This window comes from Callospermophilus lateralis, chromosome 15 (genome assembly GCF_048772815.1).
Source record: "Callospermophilus lateralis isolate mCalLat2 chromosome 15, mCalLat2.hap1, whole genome shotgun sequence".
Classification (NCBI taxonomy): Eukaryota; Metazoa; Chordata; class Mammalia; order Rodentia; family Sciuridae; genus Callospermophilus; species Callospermophilus lateralis.
Window position 1 is genome coordinate 19692321 of NC_135319.1, and position 22971 is coordinate 19715291.

Genomic DNA, 22971 nt, shown 5'->3' on the forward strand with positions numbered 1-22971 from the left:
AACACACACACACACACACACACACACACACACACACACACACAAAACCTGAATAATTACTTTTGCTCAGTTTGAGTTTTGGATCTAGAGAAATAACTTTTTTTGCTCTTTACCAAGACCCAGGGCGTGATTCCTGTTTATCACCAGGGACCACCGTGAGGCCAAACAGCTGAGTTCAGCTAGAAAGGAAGACTTGGCTTGACTCCATTGATGTTTCTCCACTTCCCACTAATATCCTCTGTAGGATGTTAAGCATCTGAGTCCCCCAGTTACCATGGTGCACTCCCACAACACATATCATGGACAAACCAGAGTTGTAGTGCAAAAGTAGTTCCTGTAGAAGACAAATGCCTCCAACCTAAATCTAAAGAGTATTCCTGGGCCAGGTCTGCTGCATGCCATCACTGGGCACAGAAGACCTATTATATACAGAAAAATTTAAACCAAGTGTTTTCTTTTAACTCAGTTCTAGAGTGAGCTTAGAAAAAAAACTAAATGAATCTGCTGCATAAATGAAGGATTTTAACAGGTGCTGGGCACAAGGAAGTTTCAAAAACCCATTCACATTCAGGAAACAAACTAGCCCTCAGAGAATTACCCACTCACTGTGATTTCTAGGAAAGGTAGACGGTCTCCTCCTCCAGTTGGTCAATAGGGAGGTCAAAGAATCAGGACACCGAGCCTCCTTCCATGAGAGTGACCATGAAGTCTCTGCTGACCTCAGGCGGTCATTCCTTCTGCTGAAAATAACAAAGACTTTCTCCCTTGAGGTTCCTATGGCATTGGCTTTAATTCTCATCCAGCATCACTAAGTTATTACCAAGGATCTGAAGGGAAAGAAAAATAATTTAGAAAACAATCAACAAGTATATGTTCAAATCCAAAAAACACAATGACTCCCCAGAGTCAAGGCCACAGAATATTTAAGCAGTGGTTATTTTCTATACTTATCAAACATTTTGGTGGTCGAGCTTCCTAGAAAATAAAAATATATCATAGATGATTTTCTATCACTTTAGAAAAACAATAGGTGCCCTCAAAATCCCTGAATTTAAAATATTTATTTAATTGAGTTTTTCCTAAAAATAGATTGAATTTTACATGGAATAAAATTTATTTTCATGGAATTTTATGTTAGTTTCAATTTATTTTCCATGGTTCCACAACTAGAGAATTATTACTGTTTCAATGTACTTAATTAATGAAGAAAAATTGATTACTTCATTATTTTTATCTCTAAAAGGATTCAAAGATTCCCACAAATACCATGTAAAATCCATTGCCTTTTTATTATATAATGAAGATATATATTTCCATTGTAAACGAAGCAGAAAATTGAAGTTCAGAATATTTCAAAATTTTAAATGTGCATTTTTAGATCAAAAAGGTATTTTGAAGCTGAACTTATGCAACCTATTTACTAGAAAGTCAAAGCAAATATAAGTGACTTAACCCTGGTCACACAGAGTATTTGTTATGGAGCTAGTATCTAATCCCAAGCCTTTGGGATTCCAGGCCAAAAATTATTTGTTGTATAATTTGTCCATTGCCCCTCTAAAACCAACTCTGTCAAAATAAATAATAATAATAAAAAGAGCTAAGAAAAAGAAATAGCAAACAAAATATGATTATTATTATAGTGGATTATACTTATATGGATTGAAAACCCTAAATTCTCAGCCAGTTTGAGCATCTCATTGCCTCTTGTTATTTCCTTCATCAAACAGTAATGATAGCCATAGAAAAGTATTCAAATATTCCTGGCTCTAGGTTAGCAAAATAAAACCAGCAGTTCTTTTATACGGTTAAGAGCCTATACTAAGCAGACACAGTTACTAGTAGAACTTTTTCTATTTTTTGAAACACCAAATAAAATGAGCCATCTTCAGAACATTCATAACTATCTTGAAAAAATCATTTCACCTTTGTGGAGCTAAATAAGATTCTGTATATGGCTTTCCTCTCTCTGTCATCCACAATGGGGTTTTCAGTGTGTACGATCTGGGACACAGTCTAGACAGATACAGCTTTCCTTCTCACATTTAAGCTGATCTTGCTGTGAAATTTTGACTTATCTTTAGCAACATCTTTCCCTATCTGTGGGAGACACTTGGGAGAGATGTTCACAGCCATTACTCTAAGTGGACCCTGAAGGGGTAATTAAAATAAGTCCCTTTTTCCTGGGGAGTTGGCTGTCATTGATGTTCACCCAAAGGCCAGTTCAAACCTTGATCCAACGTGGGGGAAAAGGTATAAGCTGCAGTGGGGAGACACAGGACACACTCTTGTCCCAACTCAGGGTAACCAGAGCAGGGCTCTGGTGCTCAGAGGAATGTGTTCACACCAAGGGCTTGGGGAGAGAGTGGTGGATCAGAAGCTAGGATTCCTGGCTGCCTTCCGTGGAAGATGAGGGGCAAGGTGCTCCTCAGCAAAACCCACCCCTGATCACAGAGCTGCCCTCTGGCTGGACCTCACTCACACTTGGCTTCCTTACCTCCTGACTTCTTCTTTTTCCCTATCTCAGTATCTTCTCCCTCTGTGCAAATTCCACCCAGACCTAACAGCATCTCCTCAGCCACATCACCCCGGATTCTCTGAGGAAAATGGGTACTCTGCCTGCTGAGTCTCTGTCACATTCAGGAGTCCCCACCAAGCTTTGGAGGCAATGTGAGCTTCAGAGTCTTTACAGACCCAGGGTCAAATCTCAACTTTAAAGCTAATGATTGTGTGATTTTGGACGAGTCTCTCAACCTCTACAGAACTAAACAATAAGAATGATTAGCTTCTGATTGTAACATGAACTTTTGTTTCTGTTTCCCTTTTTTTCTGAGACTCTAGGTAAAATGCTTTTTAAGATCAGAACAACTTTGCCTTCAATGTAAACATTCCAACAACAATAATAATAATAGTAATATCACAATGTCTAATACATGAAAAGAGCTGGTCAATGTTCTAACACACACATGCATGTGTATAAAACCTACACACATATGTAATATCTATGTGAATAAATATATATATTAGCAAGCAGAGAAAAGGCTAAATATTATCTATCATCCTAGGAAAGTGGCTAAACATAATTAGTACTTAACACATAATTTAACACATATTTGTGGATTTACTGGCTGATTTGTTTGGCTGGAGAGTTAAGTGGATTTGATATTAATAGGCATTTCAAGCAGTTTAATTTTACTGAGTTGATATCCTCAGTACAAGAGGTAAACTAAATACTTCACTAATGGCTTTGAGGTCTGACACTTGTTATGTAACAGCTGTATAAATTTGTGTAAGTCTCATAATCTCTTCGAATACCAATTGCTGTTTTCATTTGGTAGAATTAGAATAACAATACCTATCTTTATGATTTTTATTTTTAATAGGATAATTTATATAAATCCATTTTAGAAACTGTGCTAGTTGTCATTGTAGACAGGTCATTAGGAGAAATAATTACACAAAAAAATTCTACTTGTAGTTGTGAAACTCAAACAAAAATTCTTTTTTCAACAAAATAAAATATATGTAAACAAGGAATTTCCTTCCTGAAATGTTGAGAATATGTTGCCATTCAAGAATAAATGTTGGGCTGGGATTGTGGCTGAGTGGTGGAGCACTCTCCTAGCACGGGCGGGACCCGGGATTGATTCTCAGCACCACATAGAAATAAATAAATAAATAAAGGCATTGTGTCGTGACCATCTACAAGAAAAGATTCTCTCTCTCTCTCTCTCTCTCTCTCTCTCTCTCCCCTTAAAAAAATACTTTTAAAGAAAGAATAAATGTGTACAGATTAATTAAGTTAAAGGACAAACTGTTATAACAAAGAGACCCAGATATATAGTGTCTTAATTTTTTTTCTCTCACCCAGCAATCTAAAGTGCTCATGAATTAAGGGAAAATTTACAGACCCATGGGGTAGCCTTGATCCTTTTAATCATTAAGGGTCCTGAGTTCCTTCCAAGATGATGATTCTTGATCTCCTAGGTTGTTGTTATGTTTGGCATAATAAAGTCACCACAAGCTGTACATTTCAGCCTGTAAAAGAAGTGAAGACACAGAAAAGTCTGACAAATGAGACTGATATTACACACAGAACTCTGTCTACATTTGCTTGGCAAAAAATATAGTTATGTTGCCTTACTTCGCTGCAAGGGAGGCTGGTAGATGTAGCCAATCTGGGAAGATACATATACAGAAAAAAGGGGAAATTACTTTTTGGAAAAAAATAATAATTGCTACAAACATGAAAGAGGAAATTAGAGATATGGGATTAGGAAAAAAAAGCCTGGGTGTAAAAGTGAACTTTAAATGCTGTTCTTAAGAATTGAACTTCAAAAAAGAAAAGAGAAATTACTACACTGTAAGGAAGGGGGAAATGAAGAAAAGGTGAAAGAAACAGAAAGTTGACAAATGATCAACACCTCAAGGTAAGAATGAAAATCAAGGAAATGAATGTAAGAGTTCTAATCTCTTTAAGCAATATTCAGAAAGAGTCCCAAAGCAAAAGGTGCTAAGCAAAGGTGTGGTTTGACTGAACAAGAGAGGAGGACCTGACTCAGCTGACAGGGAGGCTTCTGGCCAAAGACATGATTGGGGAAATAGGGATATAGAGAATTATGATGAGAAATCCTGACTAGACAGTTTCAATGCCTGCTTTTCCTAGGCCTCAATGGAGGCTAGCTCTTAAACATGGCCCTCAAAACTTTTAAGCTGATTTCTCATTACCCAGCCATAGCTCTGAGTACCTTTCAAATTCTTCAAGTCTCCTTTTTCCTCCCCAGCACCCACTCAACCATTGGTTTACCTCCTACATTCCTGAGAAGAGAAATACCATCCTCTCAGATTCTCAACTTGATTGTTCCCACCTCAGTCCTTATACATCTTTTTTCTACGATTTTGTGGAACCCTATTCTCTAAGCAGATTCTCTGAGAAACCATCAAGAGATCTAGGAAAGACTCATTTTTCTCCAGAAACAAAAGTGGTGAGCATTGTTACTTTCTCTACATTTCCACATCACCTCCGAATCTTATCATTCCCAACCATGGCATAATTTGCAGGCCATACATGCTCAGGATATTAAAATAGTTATAACTATATTCCATATTTTAGATTGACTACATTAAATAGAGGCAAAGAAGATACAAAAAGATATTGAATCTCAGGGCTGGTGTTGTAACTTAGTGGTTGAGCACTTGACTCACATGTGTGAGGCACTGGGTTGTATCGCAACACCACATAAAATAAATAAATAAAACAATGTATTATGTTCATTTACAACTAAAAATAAATTTTAAAAAAAGATATTGAATCTCTCGAGATGTGATCTACAAAGTTTGAAATTAATAATACGCTGGATGAGACTAATAGCATATTAGACATTGCAGAAAAAAGATAAGTAAATTTGAATTTAAAAGCAACAACAAGTCTACCCAAACAAAACACAGATTGGAAAAAAAACACATAAGAACAGTGCATTAGTGGGCTGTAAAGCATTTTCAAATAGCCTGATATATAAATATGTAATTAGACTTTACTCAGAGTGGAAAACATAAAAAAAAAAATTTTGAATGAATAATAGCTAACACTTTTCATTAAAGAAAAGTATAAATCTATAAGCTTAATAAGTTCTACGAACACTGAATATTATAAGTGTGAAGAAATCAGACTAAGACACATGCTTTAAAATCAGCAATAAAAAGAAAATCTTGGAAATAAAGTGAAAAAGAAATGACTGAAAACACAGAGACCAAGAAAGGCCTTACAGAATTCTATAAAATCAATGCAGGCAAGAACAGTGGGAAAACATCCTTAAAGAACTGAAAGAAAAATGTCAATGTAAAATTTATATCCAGTAAAAGTAATTGTCAGAAATATTTGGAAACATAAACTAAAGAAATCCATCACCAGAATACATACATAACAAAAAATATTACCCTTTAGCAAGAAGGAAAGTTGTATCATGGAAATCTGGATTTTCTAAGAGAATTGAAAAATAGATAAAAACTTGTAACTCTGGGTCCATTTTAGTTAGTTTTTTTTTTTTTTTTTTTTTGCCTTTGTGGCCAAAAGACCTGGCAAGAACAATTTTTAAAAAGGAAAAGTTTATTTTGGAACTCAGCGTTTCAGAGGTCTCAGTTCATAGTGGTGTGACACCATTCCTCAGGGCGTAAGGGGAGACAGAACATCATGGCAGAAGTATGTGGAAGAAGAAAGAAGCTGGGGACGTGGCAACAGAAAACAGGGGGAGAACAAATGGGGGTGCAGGTGCTGCACTCTCCAAAGGGACATAATCTACACCCCCAAACACACCCTCAATGACCCACCTCCTCCAGCCACACCCTAACTGCCTCCAATTACCACCTGATAGTTAATTCCTGACAAGTATTAATGCACTGATTAAGTTAAGGCTCTCATAACCCAATGATTTCACCTCCATACTTTCTTACATTATTTCACACATGAGCTTTTGGGGGATGCCTCATATCGAAACTATAACAGGAGTTTCATGTATTGTTTTATTTTTTTATTATTTAAATATCCTGAAAAAATCCAACTACTTATAGAAAAATAGTAACAAGCGATATCCCCAGCCCCATAGATAATCTATTTTGATTTAGGAAGAGAGCTTGTAAAATCTAGAGGAAAGAATGGTCAGCACATTCCTTTGAACCATCATATTAATCAGGATTTGGGCAAGAGTTTGTCATCAGCCAATTAATTAAAAAACAATTTCTGTTGAATATCTGGATTGTAGGAATTCTGTGACGTTGATTGACAGCAGACTCTTATATGCTTTAAAACACAAAGGTGGCAATGCCTGTGACATCTCTACATGGAATGGAATAACATAATGAAGTCAGGACTAAAACTATCTTTAAAAAAATAATCTTAGACAGGCGTGGTGGCACACACCTGTAATCCCAGCAGCTCACAGAGAATGAAATCATGGCATTGGAAGGTAAATGCATGGCGTTGGAGAAGATAATGCTAAGTGAAGTTAGCCAATCCCCAAAAAACAAATGCCGAATGTTTTCTCTCATGTAAGGAGGCTGACTCGTACTGGGGTAGGGACAGGGAGCATGGGAGGAATAATGAATTCTAGTGGGGTGGGAGGGGAAGGAAGGGCAGTGGATTGTGATGTGGGATTAGCAAGGGCAGTCGAATGTGATGGACATCATTATCCAAAGTACATGTATGAAGAATCAAATTGGGTGTCAACATATTTTATATATAAACAGAGATATGAAAAAATGTGAAATATATGTATAATAAGGATTGTAATGCAAAAAATAAAGTACATGTATAAAGGCATGAATTGGCATGAACATATTCTATATACAAAGATATGAAAAACTGTGCTCTATGTGTGCAATAAAAATCGTAATGCATTCTGCTGTCGTGTATTTTAAAAAATAAAATCAATAAAACTAAAAAAAGAAAAGAAAAATAGTAACAAAGTATGGTAGGCTTTAATACCATATGAAAAAGTAAAATGAATAATAATGACTTCTGAAGAAGTGAAATTATATTGTTGTAATGTTCTTATTCTATATATTAAATGGTATGGTACTACTGAGTTAATCTGAGACAAATTAAAGATGAATACTATAAACCCTAAAGTAATCACTATGATACCCTAAACATACAGTTATAATTAAGAAGCCCAAATTGGAAATCATATATGTATGGTTTGTATATAAGGTCCAAAAGATCCCCACAAAGATCCTTGTTAATGCAGAAATATCAGAAGTAACATGATTGGATTGTGAGACCTGTAACCTACTCAGACTATCCTAGTTTGAATGGACCTTGTGCTAAGCAGAGGGGCCTGGCTGGAGGATGTGGGTCACTGGGGTTGTGCCCTAGAAGGGGATTAGCTTCCCTCTGGCCCCCTCCCCCATTTCCTGACCCCACCATGTGCTGAGCAGCTTTACTACACTGGGCCCTTCTCCCATGTTATGCTGCTTCACCTTCAGTCCAGGGGAATGGAGTCTGCCATACATGGACTAAGACCTCTGAAACCATCAGCCCCAGATCAAATTTTACTCCTTTAGGTTGTTGTTGTCAGGTATTTGTTAAAGCAACAACAAAGCTGACTGAAACAAAATGAAATCTCAAAAATATACTAGTATAGTTGAAAAGAAGGCAGGAAATAAAAATAATAGATAAAGAATAGATGAGACAAAGAGAACACAAATAACAAGATGGTGTATTTGAGTATGATCATTTGAATAATCATATTCAATGATAGGGATATGTCTGAGAAATATATCATTATGTGATTTTCTTGTTGTGTGAACATTATAACATACTGAAACTAAGATATCTACCATGTCACTGAACTGTAAAGTCTTATAGGATGACTGTTGTGGTCACTGTCACTAACTAAAATATTGTTATGCATCATGTGATCAAATTTAAGGCTTCAAAAACTATCAGGAATACTGAATGTGGTGGCAAAAGACAATTGGAAATAGATCCATTTTATACCAGGTAGTTCTAAGGAAACACATAGGCTGAAGAAGGAAGAATAGAAAAATATATCTATGCAAATGGCAAAGACAAGAGAGTGGTGGTGGCTATACTAACATCAGACAAACTGAAACTGTGAGCCCTAAATAAACTTTTCAGTCACAGGAGACAAGGATATCATGTATAAAAATGTCAGTTCAACAGAAAAAATATATATGCAGCCAATATCAGAGATCCTAAATATCTGAAGCAAACATTGACAGATCTGAAAGGAAAAACAGCAACACTATCATGGTAGTGACTTCTGTATCTTCCTTTGAATAACAGATGAACAAGACAGAAGATCAATAAGGAAATAGAAAATCTGAACAACATTATAGACAGTTGGACCTAGGAGACAATACATTCCACTCAACACATTCAGTTTAGAATATGCATTCTTCTTAAGAACATTCTCAAAGACAGATCAATGAAAGGTCTCAGAACAAGTCTTAAAAATGACCTCTATTCTGACTGGTGTGAGAAGAAATCTCAGTGTTCTTTTGATTTGCATTTCTTTAACTATTAATGATGTTGAACTATTTTTTATGTATTTGTTTGTCATTTGTATGCCTTACTTTGAGAAGTGGATGTTCAATTCATTTGCCCATTTATTAATTGTGTTATTTGAATTTTTGATGTAAAGATTTTTGAGCTCTTTATGTATTCTAGATATTTAATCCTCTGTGAGAAGAGTAGCCACCTGAGACTTTCTCCCATTCCTTGGGTTCTCTTTTCACGTTTCTAATTATTTTCTTTGCTGTGGATGAGATTTTTAATTTAATTGTATATAATTTATTAACTCTTAGCATTATTTAGTGAGCTTTTGGGGCCCAATTAAGATGGTTGTTGTCTGTATTGAAAAGTTGGAGCATTGACCTCACATTTTCTTCTAGAAGTTGCATAGTTTCTGGTCTATGTCAAGGTCCTGGATCCATTTTGAGTTGACTTTTGTGCAGGATGAGAGACAAGGTACTGTTTCATTCTTCTATATTTGGACAACCAGTTGTCCCAGCATCATTTGTTTAAAAGGCTGTCTTTTCTCCAAAGTATGTGTTTGGGACCTTTGTCAAGGATCAGACGACTGTGTATGTGTGGGTTTGTCTCTGTGTCTTCAGTATGGTTGGTCAATGTGTCTGTTTTTATGCCAGTAGCATGCAGGCACTTTTTGTTACTCTAGCACTGTTAAATGATTTAAAGATAGGAATTGCTTTTCTGGCTTAATATTGTTTAGCCAGTTACCAGCACTGGCTTCATGAATGAAGGTTCAAAACGTGAGTCATCTTTTGTGCACTGCGAGAGAAAGGGATTCAGTTTCATTTTGTTGCGTATGGATTTCCAGTTTTCCCAGCACCATTTGTTGAAGATGCTATCCTTCCTCCATTGCATGCTTTTAGCCCCTTTATCAAATATAAGATTGTTGTAGTTTTGTGGATTGGTTTCTGTGTCCTCTATTCTGTACAATTGGTCCACCCGCCTGTTTTGGTACCAGTACCATGCTGTTTTTGTTACTAGTTTGAAGTCTGGTGTCACTATACCGCCTGATTCACACTTCCTGCTTAGCATTGTTTTTGCTATTCTGGGTCTTTTATTTTTCCATATGAATTTCATGATTGCTCTCTCTATTTCTACAAGAAATGCCGTTGGGATTTTGATTGGCATTGCATTAAACCTATAGAGAACTTTTGGTAATATAGCCATTTTGATGATGTTAGTTCTGCCTATCCATGAACAGGGTATATTTTTCCATCTTCTAAGATCTTCTTCTATTTATCTCTTTAGGGTTCTGTACTTTTCATTGTATAAGTCTTTCACCTCTTTTGTTAGGTTGATTCCCAAGTATTTTATTTTTTTTTTTGAGGATATTGTGAATGGTCAAGTGTCGGAAGCCATTCTCACACGTGACTGGGTGACTCCCGGTTAGGGTCTGAGGCGCTCTGGCTGTGTCAGAGCTTTCCCGGCCCTCTCCTGATGAGAGAACCTGTCCGTGTGGGGGTGTAACTGACCACTGACCCCGGAGGCCCAATCACTGACCCTGACCTTGGAGTGCGGTCCCCCCTTCAACCTTCATTGGATGGAATTATCCCCTGAATTTCTTACTCCCCAATAAAAGGCTACTCCCTGGCGTGCTCGCTCTCTCTCTCTCCTGCTAGCCCTGAGTAATCCTTGCTGCCCTGCCGGGCGGTTAGAGGAGGGAACCAGAGAGGGGAGCCGTCTCGGACCTGGTCATAGAGAAAGGTAACTGAGTCTGTGTGTTTATTTCGATCTCACTAGCTAACTTTTATGCCAAGAACCTCATTAATGAAACCATTGCGCTGGCCGCATGGTAGAATTGGCGCCCAACGTGGGGCATTCTAGATTAGCTAGATTGAGTGGGAGCGCGCGCTATAAAGATAAAGAAAAAAGTAAAGATAAAGGAAGTGGTGACAATTTGGGTCACAAAAGGAAGTGGTGACAATTTGGGTCACAAAAGTACCTTAAGATATTGAAGGAAAGAGACGTTAAATTAATTAATAATAAAAAATTCCTCGGAATAATTGACACAGGGGCTGATATCTCTGTTCTTTCTAGTAGGTTCTGGCCAAGAAACTGGCCTTTACACGTAGCGCCAGCTAACCTAGAGGGCATAGGGCAGATTTCACAGCCCGCTCAAAGTGCCAACTATCTCCATTGGAAAGATTCCGATGGGAACAGTGGAGTATTCAAGCCTTATGTGTTAGAGACTTTACCAGCTAATCTATGGGGAAGAGATATTTTAACCAAAATGGGATTATTATTAGTTACTCCTAACTCTATGAGATCAGTTGAGGAAGTTAGTCAGAGATATTTGCCTGGAGATGATAGGGAGACCCTTCAGGAAGAGTATCTGTTTACAAACCAGTCTCCACGACAAAGATTAGTAAATGCTCCAAGCCAAAATTTTTATTAGGGGCCCTGAGTACTTCCCCGATCCCTAAGACAGCTGAAAAAAATCACTTGGCTCACAGAGGAGCCTATATGGATTTCTCAGTGGCCCATCTCAGGGGAAAAGCTTAAAATAATTCATAGGTTAGTTGAGGAACAACTTCAGGCTGGTCATATAGAACCAACGCTTAGTCCTTGGAACACACCTATTTTTGTTATTAAGAAAAAGTCAGGAAATTGGAGATTGCTGCAGGATTTAAGGGCAATAAATCATGCAATTCAGCCTATGGGATCCTTACAGCCAGGACTTCCCTCTCCCACAGCCATTCCTTTAGATTATAGCTTGATGGTAATAGATTTAAAAGACTGTTTTTCCTCTATAAGGTTACATCCTGGAGATTGTGAGAGATTTGCTTTCACTGTCCCAACAATTAATTTTAAGGAACCTGTTAAAAGATATTGCTGGAAAGTACTCCCACAGGGAATGCGTAATAGTCCTACTCTGTGCCCAAAATACGTAGACCAGGCGATAGATCCCATAAGAAGTAGCTTTCCTGATGCATATATTATTCATTTTATGGATGATATATTATTGGCTCATGCTAATCCAGAGGTACTTTCAGAAATTTTTACTCAGTTAGAGACTTCGCTTGCAGCAATGGGTTTATGCATAGCTCCTCAAAAAATTCAAAAAGTGTCACCTTTTCAATATCTAGGTCAAATAATTCAAGGACGTACAATCCGTCCTCAAAATCTTCAGATAAGAATTAAGGAGTTACATACCCTTAATGATTTTCAAAAGCTATTAGGAGATATTAATTGGCTGAGGCCATCCTTAAAACTAACTACTTCTGAGTTAAGTCCTTTATTTCAGATATTACAAGGAAATCCTTCTCCAACCTCTCCACGTCAGCTAACTTTAGAGGCTAAAACAGCTTTAAGGAAAGTTAAAAATGCAATTAAAAATGCACAGCTTACTAGAGTTGATCCTAAGGAAATGGTGTATTTATTAATATTTCCAACTAAACATACACCAACAGGAGCCATATGACAAAAATTAGGAGTTATTGAGTGGATTTATTTATCCCACTCCCCTCAAAAAACATTAATTCCTTTTCATGATTCTATAGCTCAATTAGTAATTAAGGGTAGAACTAGGATTTTACAATTAATTGGATCTGAGCCTGATATCATAATTATTCCATTTTCTGTTCAACAGATTAATTGGCTTTTTCAAACTTCTAGCTCATGGCAAATAGCTTTTGCTGAATTTCCTGGCCAGATAGACAGTCACTATCCTCGTGATAAGATTATACAATTTGCATCATTAACGTCACTTATTTTTCCAAAGATTGTACGTGCCCATCCTATAGATGAAGCCTTATCAGTGTTCACTGATGGATCTAGTTCAGGTAAAGCAGGATTTTATAGTCGTGTTCACACAGAGGTAATACAAACTTCTTATACTTCTGCCCAAAGAGCAGAGCTTCAAGCTCTGCTTTGTGCCTTAACTTACTTTGCAAATGAGCCTATTAATATTTATTCTGACAGCTTATATGCAGTCGGAGTTACTAAAAATATTGAAACTTCAGTTATTGGGTATACTTCATCACAAGAGTTATTTAAATTATTTCATAATTTACAAAAGGCAGTGCTAATGCGGAAATATCCATGTTTCATAGGACATATACAAGCTCATACTAATCTTCCAGGACCTTTAGCTTCAGGTAATAACAAAATTGACAGACTCGTAGCTTTTTGTCAACAGATGTCTTCATATGACTGTGCACTAGCTTCCCATTCCTTGCATCATCAAAATGCTTCTAGCTTACGTAAAAAATTTAATATTACTAGAGAACAAGCTCGTCAGATTGTAAGCCAATGCCCTAAGTGTGTTATTCACACTCCATCTCTGCTATCAGGGGTAAATCCCCGTGGATTAAAACCAAATCAAATCTGGCAAATGGACGTAACTCATATTCCTCAATTTGGTAAGCAGTGTTATGTACATGTCATAGTGGACACTTATTCTAGATTTATTTTTGCCACAGCACGTACTAAGGAAAATTCTCAAAATGTAATTTCTCATTGCCTAGCAGCTTTTTCTGTTTTAGGATGCCCTATGCAGATTAAAACAGATAATGCTCCAGCTTATGTGAGCTCTTCTTTTCAACAATTTTGTCAAGAGTTTAAAATTAATCATAAAACAGGAATTCCTTATAACCCCCAAGGTCAAGCCATTGTAGAACGAGCTCATTTATCTATTAAACTTCAATTACAAAAATTAAAAAGGGGGAATAAGCTTATGACTCCCCAAAATAGCCTTAATCATGCCTTGTTTGTTTTAAATTTTTTAAACTGTGATGCAGAAGGTCACACTGCTGCTGAGAGACAAATGTCTCCCTCAGTAACAGGCCCTTTAGGCAGAGTTTTGTGGAAAGATTTACAGACCGGTCAGTGGAAGGGCCCAGACCCGGTGATTATATGGGGCAGAGGGCATGCTTGTATTTTCCCAGAAAATTCTTCTCGTCCTATTTGGGTGCCTGAACGTGCTATCAGACATGGAAGAGATAGAACCCAGATTGAAGCGACTGAGGATCGACCCAGAGGAGCCCCCATCCAGAAGGAGGAGATATCGGAAAAGGATGAAGAAAGACCAGATTGACCCAGCCAAAAAGCTGATTTCATGGAAAGACGTGAAGAAGCTAACAACCCAGGCTTCCCGAATACTTCGAGACCTAGGAGAAAACAGGACCCCAATGATGATGGTAGCAACAGTAATTGCCCTACTGGGCTGTCAGGTAAAGGGGGATCAAGTAGACACTTACTGGACATATTTCCCAGATCCACCCCTGGTACACCCAGCTGTGTGGACTGGAGAATCTATTCCAGTATTTACTAATGACTCATTCATGATGGGAGGATTTACGGATACTCATATTACTCCCAATCATGTGACTAGATTTAATTATTCTGGCTATAGTGCCCAATTACCCTTGTGTTGGTCCCACGATAAACATGCTGGCTGTCTGAAAGTATCATTCGAAGAAAAGACAGCGATTGGTAGACCTAGACTGACAAATAATTCTATTTATGGAGATTTAAAGCCTAATACTAGATCAGTAATTAAGATGGGACTTTCCCATAATAAGCCAGTCATTTCTGCCAAACCTCCACGGATACACCACTGTCCAAATAGTTCTACAATTGAGATTGGCACCTTTCCTAAATGGATGGATTGTATAAATCCCTTTCCTGTACAACATAAGGTGTCTAAAGATAGTGGGTATATTTTAGACTGGTCTCCAAAAATTGATAAGAGGCAATTACGAAGAAATTCTGCTATGACACCTGCAGGATTTGTTAGTAATATTTTGACTTATAGTAAAGGTGGTGTTCAAAAGGATATTTGGCGTTTAATTGCTGCCTCAGAATTCTTACATTTTACAGACAGACCCTTACCAAGATTTATTGGCAAGAACTGTAAAGAGGGATCTTGCTATGGCTTACGAGCTTGTGTCCAATCTCCTTATGTTTTAATTATTGGAAATGTAAAAGTTAAATGGATAGATGACAGATATATTGTTACTTGTAAAAAATGTAACCTAACCAATTGCATTACTAGTTATAATGGAGGAAAAGGAGTGCTGATACTTCATCAGCCCTCTTTCGTTTTATTACCTGCTAATATTTCAGAGCCATGGTATGCTGATGCTGGTTTACAAGTCTTACAGCAAATTCATGCCCAGCTGGCAAGACCTAAACGTGCTATTGGAGTTATAATTGTTGGTGTTTTGGCGCTAGTCTCTTTTATTGCATCAACTGTCTCTGCGTCTCTGACATTGTCTCAGAATATCCAGCATGCAAAATTTCTTAATAATTTAGCTCAAAATACTTCCAAGGCTCTGCGTAATCAAGTAAATATTGATGAAAAGATTGAAACTAAATTAAACGCCTTAGAGGCAACTGTTATTGACATAGGTAATGAACTTTCAGCCTTAAAATTTAAAGAAAGGCTTAAATGCCATGCTAATTATAAGTATGTGTGTGTTACAGCTGCCAAGTACAATGCTTCTCTCTGGGATTGGGAGAAGGTTAAAAACCATTTGTTAGGTATTTGACAAAATAGTAATAATAGCTTGGATATTCTGGAACTTCATCACCATATCCAAGACATTCAAAATAATAGAGCTGATTTTTCAGATCCTTCTTCTTTGGCTAACCAAATATTAAAGGAGTTAAATGGATTCAACCCTGGAAATATTCTCAAACACTCGGCCTGGTACATTATTGGATTATTCTCTTTGCTGCTAATTCTTTATTGTGTTGTAATTGTAGGATGGCGAGTCTTCAGAACAAGAATGCAGAAACTCCAGAGAGTGAACCGCCGCCTCATTTTTGCGAAAAGAAAGGGGGAATATGTCGGAAGCCATTCTCACACGTGACTGGGTGACTCCCGGTTAGGGTCTGAGGCGCTCTGGCTGTGTCGGAGCTTTCCTGGCCCTCTCCTGATGAGAGAACCTGTCCGTGTGGGGGTGTAACTGACCACTGACCCCGGAGGCCCAATCACTGACCCTGACCTTGGAGTGCGGTCCCCCCTTCAACCTTCATTGGATGGAATTATCCCCTGAATTTCTTACTCCCCAATAAAAGGCTACTCCCTGGCGTGCTCGCTCTCTCTCTCTCCTGCTAGCCCTGAGTAATCCTTGCTGCCCTGCCGGGCGGTTAGAGGAGGGAACCAGAGAGGGGAGCCGTCTCGGACCTGGTCATAGAGAAAGGTGACTGAGTCTGTGTGTTTATTTCGATCTCACTAGCTAACTTTTATGCCAAGAACCTCATTAATGAAACCATTGCGCTGGCCGCATGGTAGAGTCAAGGAACTTGATATCAAATCAGAGACACGGTGTTTGATAGAAGAAAAAGTTGTCTACGATCTACATACTGTGGGGTCGGGCTAAAATTCCTCAATAGGACACCCATAGCACAAGAGTTAATAGCACAAGAGGTAATAACTAGAATCAACAAATGGAACTTACTCAAATTAAAAAGTTTTTTTCTCAGCAAAAGAAACAATAAGAGAAGTAAATAGGGAGCCTACATTCTGGGAACAAATCTTTACTCCTCACACTTCAGACAGAGCCCTAATATCCAGAATATACAAAGAACTCAAAAAATTAGACAATAAGATAACAAATAACCCAATCAACAAATGGGCCAAGGACCTGAACAGACATTTCTCTGAGGAGGACATACAATCAATCAACAAGTACATGAAAAAATGCTCACCATCTCTAGCAGTCAGAGAAATGCAAATCAAAACCACCCTAAGATACCATCTCACTCCAGTCAGATTGGCAGCCATTAGGAAGTCAAACAACAACAAGTGCTGGCTAGGATGTGGGGAAAAGGGTTCACTTGTACATTGCTGGTGGGACTGCAAATTGGTGCAGCCAATTTGGAAAGCAGTATGGAGATTTCTTGGAAAGCTGGGAATGGAACCACCATTTGACGCAGCTAGTCCCCTACTCGGTCTATTCCCTAAAGACATAAAAAGAGCATACTACAGGGACACTGCTACATCCATGTTCATAGCAGCACAATTCACAATAGCAAGACTGTGGAACCAACCCTGATGCCCTTCAATAGACGAATGGATTAAAAAAATGTGGCATTTATACACAATGGAGTATTATTCTGCATTAAAAAATGACAAAATCATAGAATTTGCAGGGAAATGGATGGCATTAGAGCAGATTATACTAAGTGAAGCTAGCCAATCCCTTAAAAACAAATGCCAGATGTCTTCTTTGATATAAGGAGAGTAACTAAGAACAGAGTAGGGACGAAGAGCATGAGAAGAAGATTAACATTAAACAGGGATGAGAGGTGGGAGGGAAAGGGAGAGAGAAGGGAAATTGCATGGAAATGGAAGGAGACCCTCAGGGGTATATAAAATTACATACAAGAGGAAGTGAGGGTAAAGGGGGACAAATATAAGGGGGAGAAATGAATTACAGTAGAGGGGGTAGAGAGAGAAGAGGGGAGGGGAGGAGGGGAGGGGGGATAGTAGAGGATAGGAAAGGCAGCAGAATACAACAGAAACTAGTATGGCAATATGTAAATCAATGGATGTGTAACTGATGTGATTCTGCAATCTGTATACAGGGTAAAAATGGGAGTTCATATCCCACTTGAATCAAAGAGTGAAATATGATATATCAAGAACTATGTAATGTTTTGAACAACCAACAATAAAAACTAATTTAAAAAAAATTAAAAAAAATAAAAAAAATTCATAAAATTCTCTTTTGTGAGCCTTTGACATGTTGGTCAGCTAGTATTCCCAGATCTCAGAACCAGCTGTCTGATTTAACTAAATGAAATACTACCACATCTTTAGTGTGAGAGATTAGCTTTAAAAGAAAGAAACTACTTCAGTTAATAAGGAATGAATGGCAAGATTCTCCAGTCTCACAAAGTCCACATACTCACCCACAGGAAGCTCACAGTAAACAGACCTATCATATGCTCTTTTACTCTTCCAAAAAAATCCCAAAAAACTAAAATGCTAATCTCAGCAGATGAAATGTAAGTGAATAAACACTTGAATTTTACATGTCCTTAATTTGCCTCAGTGAAAATTCAACATGTGGATCACCTCTGCTAATCATCTTTCAATGACTTCACTTTCCAAGACTGGGATCAACCATAGTGATAGCTCAGGGGAAATCTTGCCTAATGAGATCCTGAAGAGGAAAGAAAAACACATATTTCCTAAATGTTCTGCTGGAACTTGGGAGCGAGTTCCTTTGGAAATCCAAAAGCTTTCATACCCTCCTTGCATCCTCAGTCCCCCCAGCCTTCCATCCTGTTCCTTCTCTTGCATCAGTTTCCCAGGCAGGACACCCTACTTTGGGGGCATATGAATACTCAAGGACAGGATGGCCACACAGATTCCTTACATAGTGTTTCTCTAACATGCCTTCCAGGGCACTAGGTTTGCCAGTCCTCCACTTCTCCAGACTGGGGAGGATACCTGCACCACTGGGAGCAGAATGAAAGGGGTAGGAATTCACCCAACATATGTGTAGCCTTGTACTGTCTCTTGACACCAGTCAGGATCCACTAGGAACAGTGGGCAGTGCCAAGACACAACAGGCATCATTAGGAAAAGATGGAACAAACACACCTAGAGACCAATGTCCCTGGAAGATCCCTGGTGGGTGGGTGAGATCCCTAACAGGCATGTTGTGAATAGTCCATTATTACTACTACTCTCTCATCATTTCACATGAAATTAATATGGACCAAATATTTGTCTGAGTTGATATTTATGAAAATCTTTAAAAGTGGGGTACATCTAATCTCCCCAGGGTTTATAAAGACCCAAACTGCACCATATTGCTAAGGTGAGGAGGAAAGTTCAAGTGTGGAAACTGGACCCCGGCACAGCAGTAATGAAGTGGAGTTCCCCCTACTCTGCCAAAGCAATGTCCAAGAAAGTCAGATAAAGCATGAGGTTTAAATGAGTGTCAGAGTGTCAGAATATCCCATATCCCCATTATCAGTTGAAAATCATTTGAAATACCAAGAACCTGTTGGATCTCATATTTAATTTTAAAAGACAGTCAATAGACATCAATATTGCTATGACAGAGGAATTAGAATTATATCGAGTATTTGAAGCAGCCATTGTAAAAATGCCTCATTGAATTACAAACATAATGAAACACTTTTGAAAATAGAAAGTCTCAGGAAAAAATAGTTTGAATCAAGGAATAGAAGAAATAAAGAAGGATCAAATAAAAATTCTAAAACTGAAAAATATAATAAATGAGAGTTTAATACTCAATTGATAGGCCCAACAATGAAATGGTGGAAAAGGGGAAATAAATGAACTAGAAGGCAGAACAAGAGAAACTGCACTCAGCAAATGGAAGATAAGACACTAAAAAAAGTAAATAATCTCATGGATCTAGGGACAATATGTTTAACATTCATGTTGCTGGAGTCCGGTGTTCAGAACATAGGAGAAATAGGTCAGAAGTTTCTCAAATTTTGCATATGACATAACCCATTCAAGGAAATAGATGAACCCCAAATAGAATAAAAAAAAGTATTCAAACTAAGACAAAATGCAAACATTTGATAATCAAAGAGAAAAACTTTTTAATGCTACAAAAGGGAAACAACATACTTCCTAAGTGGAAAAGAAATTCAAAGGATTTCTCATCAACAGTCACGGAGTTCAAAAAGAAATATCATAATATTGCTCAACTTCTGAAGAAAGAACTATCAGTATATAGAATTCTGTGTCTAGAATCCTATACTAAATAAAAACATTCCCCAGGAATGAAGTATACATTCCAACATTCTCAGATAAAGGAAAAATAAGAATCTGTCATCAGTATGCTTAACCAAAAAGAATGGCCTAGGAAGTTCTCTAAACAAAAATAAATAATATTTTTTTAAAAATCACTAAACTCGCTATACAATGTGATACACTCAAAAGTGATATAGAGAAATAAAATTGGAAACCTAGGAAAAAACGAAGAAAACAGGGAAATTGCCTGGCATGGTGGCACACATCTGTAATCCCAGTGGTTGGGGAGGCTTAGTCATGAGGTTCATGTGTTCAAAGTCAGTCTCAGGAAAAACAAAGTCCTAATTAACTCAGTAAGGCACTGTCTCTAAATAAAATATAAAATAGGGCTGGGGATGTGGCTCAGTGGTCAAGTGTCCCTGAGTTCAATCCCTAGTACCCTCCCCCTTAAAACAAGAAAACAGGGAAATTACAAACAGAAAAACAGAAAAGAAAAACAAAAATGGCAAACTAAGCCTTAAGTCATCAAAAATTATATGATAATACTAAATGGTCTTGATATACGTATTATAAAGATTGGTAGAATAGATTAAAAATCTCTGTGATGTCAAAACACAATGTGTATTAAAATATAGGGAATTTGATAGTAAGAGTATGAAAAAAATATGTAAAGAAAAATAAGTGTGATTATAAAATTGCAACATGAAGCATCCTCAATGCTAATGGAAATGTTCTGTACTGGATTCATATTAATGTGATAAGGTACTGTAGGTTTGCAAGATGTTACTCTTTGAGGAAACTAGATACAGCGTACATGAAATCACTCTATTGTTTCTTACAATTGCATGTGAATCTACAAATACAAATTTCGTCTCAAATTTTTAATGAGAAAATTGTAATTATAATTAGATGATATATTTGTAATGTGTTTATCTGCATTTTCTCCTACTCTTTCTTTTACACTGAAATAAAAGTAAATTTATTCCTCCAGTCCAATATCCAAATAGTCCTGAAATTATACTTCTACAAGGTATCAATTAGCATCTGTGCTTCCTGAAAAACTGACTCAAACTTTAATGGTATAAAACAATTTTTTAATGATTTTTATTTCATATATTTCTGAGATTTGACTGGGCTCAATCAGGTGGTTACCACTTAGGGTTTCTTGTGCAGTTGCAAATAATGGCCAAGGTTAGAGTTATTCCAAAGCTTCCTCATTTACATATTTGGTGTCTAGGCTAGAATGATTCAAAGAATTCGGGTTCTGCTAGCATATTAATGATTTTTGCACCAAATTCATCAAGGTATGAACTATAATTTTATTTCCTTGAATAATATACTTTTTGAGGATAAATGGGTCATCAAAAAAATCAGGGTGGGCATTTAAAAAATGTTTAGAATCTAGCAAAAACAGAAACACAACATACAAAAATCTGTGGGATACAATGAAGGCAGTTATAATAGGGAAGTTACAGCTATATAAACTAGATGAATGCCTACATGAGAAAAAGCAGATACACTAAATTATGTTATGTGCACATATGAACATAACACATGGACCTCACTATTATGAACAATTATAATTCACAAATAAAAATTTTTAAAAAGTGAGATATCAAACAACCAAATGATGAACCTCAAGAAAAATAAGAACAAATAAATTCTAGAGATTATAAAAAGAAATAATAAAGATTAGAGCAGTAATTAATGAAATAGAAAGTAAAAGAACAATGCAAAGGATCAATCCAACCAAGAGTTGATTCTTTGAAATATAAAAAAGGCTATTAACTCTTAAGCAACCTAACTAAAAGGAGAGAAAAGATGCAGATTAAAATAATTAGAGATGAAAATGTAATATTAAAATAGACACAACTGAAATCAAGGAATGATAGAGACTATTTTGAAAACTTACACTCAAGTAAATTGAAAAAGTAAAAAGAAATTATTAAACTTCAAGACACACAAAACCAACTCTGGAGATATCAATACCACCAGGATATTGAAAATCTAAACAGATCAATAACAAGTAATGAGAATGAAGCAGTAACAAAAAGCTTCTGACAAAGAAAGCTCAGGACTGGTCAGATTCAAAACTGAATCTTACCAGATATTTAAGCAAGAACTAATGGCAATGACTCTTGAAATTTTCCATGAAAAGGAAAGGGAGGGAATGCTTCTGAATACATTCTACAAAGATAGTATCACCCAGATACCAAAACCAGGTAAGAACATGGTCAAAGAAAGAAAACTACAGAGCAATGTTCTTGATGAACATAGATGCCAAAATCTTTAATAAAATGTTAGCAAATAGAATTCAACTACACATTAAAAAGATCATATACTACAATCAAGTTGGTTTCATTTCAGGAATTCAAGTATGGTTCAACTTATGCAAATTAATAGACACATCACATAGAATAAAGAACAAAGATTATGCAATCTGAATGGATGTAGAAAAAGCCTTTGACAAAATTCAACACCTCTTCATGGTAAAGAACTCCAAAGCAACTACGGATAAAAAGAATTTACTTCAATATAGAAAAGATTATGTATGATAATTCCAAAGCACGTCATACTGAATGGGAAAGAAAGGAAAGCATTTCCTATAAAATCAGAAACACAACAAGGCTTTCCACTTTCACTACTCCTATTCAATGTAGTACTTGATACTGTAGCCAGAACAATTAGGCAAGAGAAGGGATTAAAAGAAATAGGAATAGGAAAGGAAGAGGTCAAATTGTTTGCAGATGACATGAGCCTATACTTTTGATCAAAGATGTCATCAGAATACTTCTAGAGTGGATAAACAAATTCAGCAAAGTAGCAGGATACATCTTCAATATACAAATATCAATCACTTTCTATGCACCTATAATAAATAACTGAGAAGGAAATCAGTAATATAATGCAATTTACAAAACCTTCCAAAAAAAAAAAACTCTAGGAATAAATCTAACGAAGCAGGTCAAAGATTTCTACAAGGAAAAATGGAGAATGTTGAAAAAAAAATTGAAGAGAATGAAAAGATCTCCCACGCTCACAGACAGGCATAATTACTATTTTTAAGTGGACACATTGCCATAAGTGATGTACACATTCAGTGCATTCCCCATCAGAATCTCAATGGATACTCCTCACAGCACTAAAAAACAATCCTAAAATTCCATATGAAGAACAAAAGGTCCAGAATAACCAAAGAAACCCTGAGCAAAGGAAATAAATTAGGCACCCC

General features: G+C 36.9%; 1 protein-coding gene across 1 annotated transcript; it reads left to right on the forward strand.

Moving 5' to 3' along the window:
• Nucleotides 1-13788: 13788 nt before the first annotated feature.
• On the forward strand, nucleotides 13789-15885 carry LOC143381338 (uncharacterized). The gene is made up of 2 exons (XM_076834896.2): nucleotides 13789-14217; nucleotides 15755-15885. Exons 1-2 carry the CDS (start codon nucleotides 13915-13917, stop codon nucleotides 15797-15799), a joined length of 348 nt encoding a protein of 115 aa, XP_076691011.1. The 5' UTR covers nucleotides 13789-13914; the 3' UTR covers nucleotides 15800-15885.
• The last annotated feature ends 7086 nt before the right edge of the window (nucleotides 15886-22971 follow it).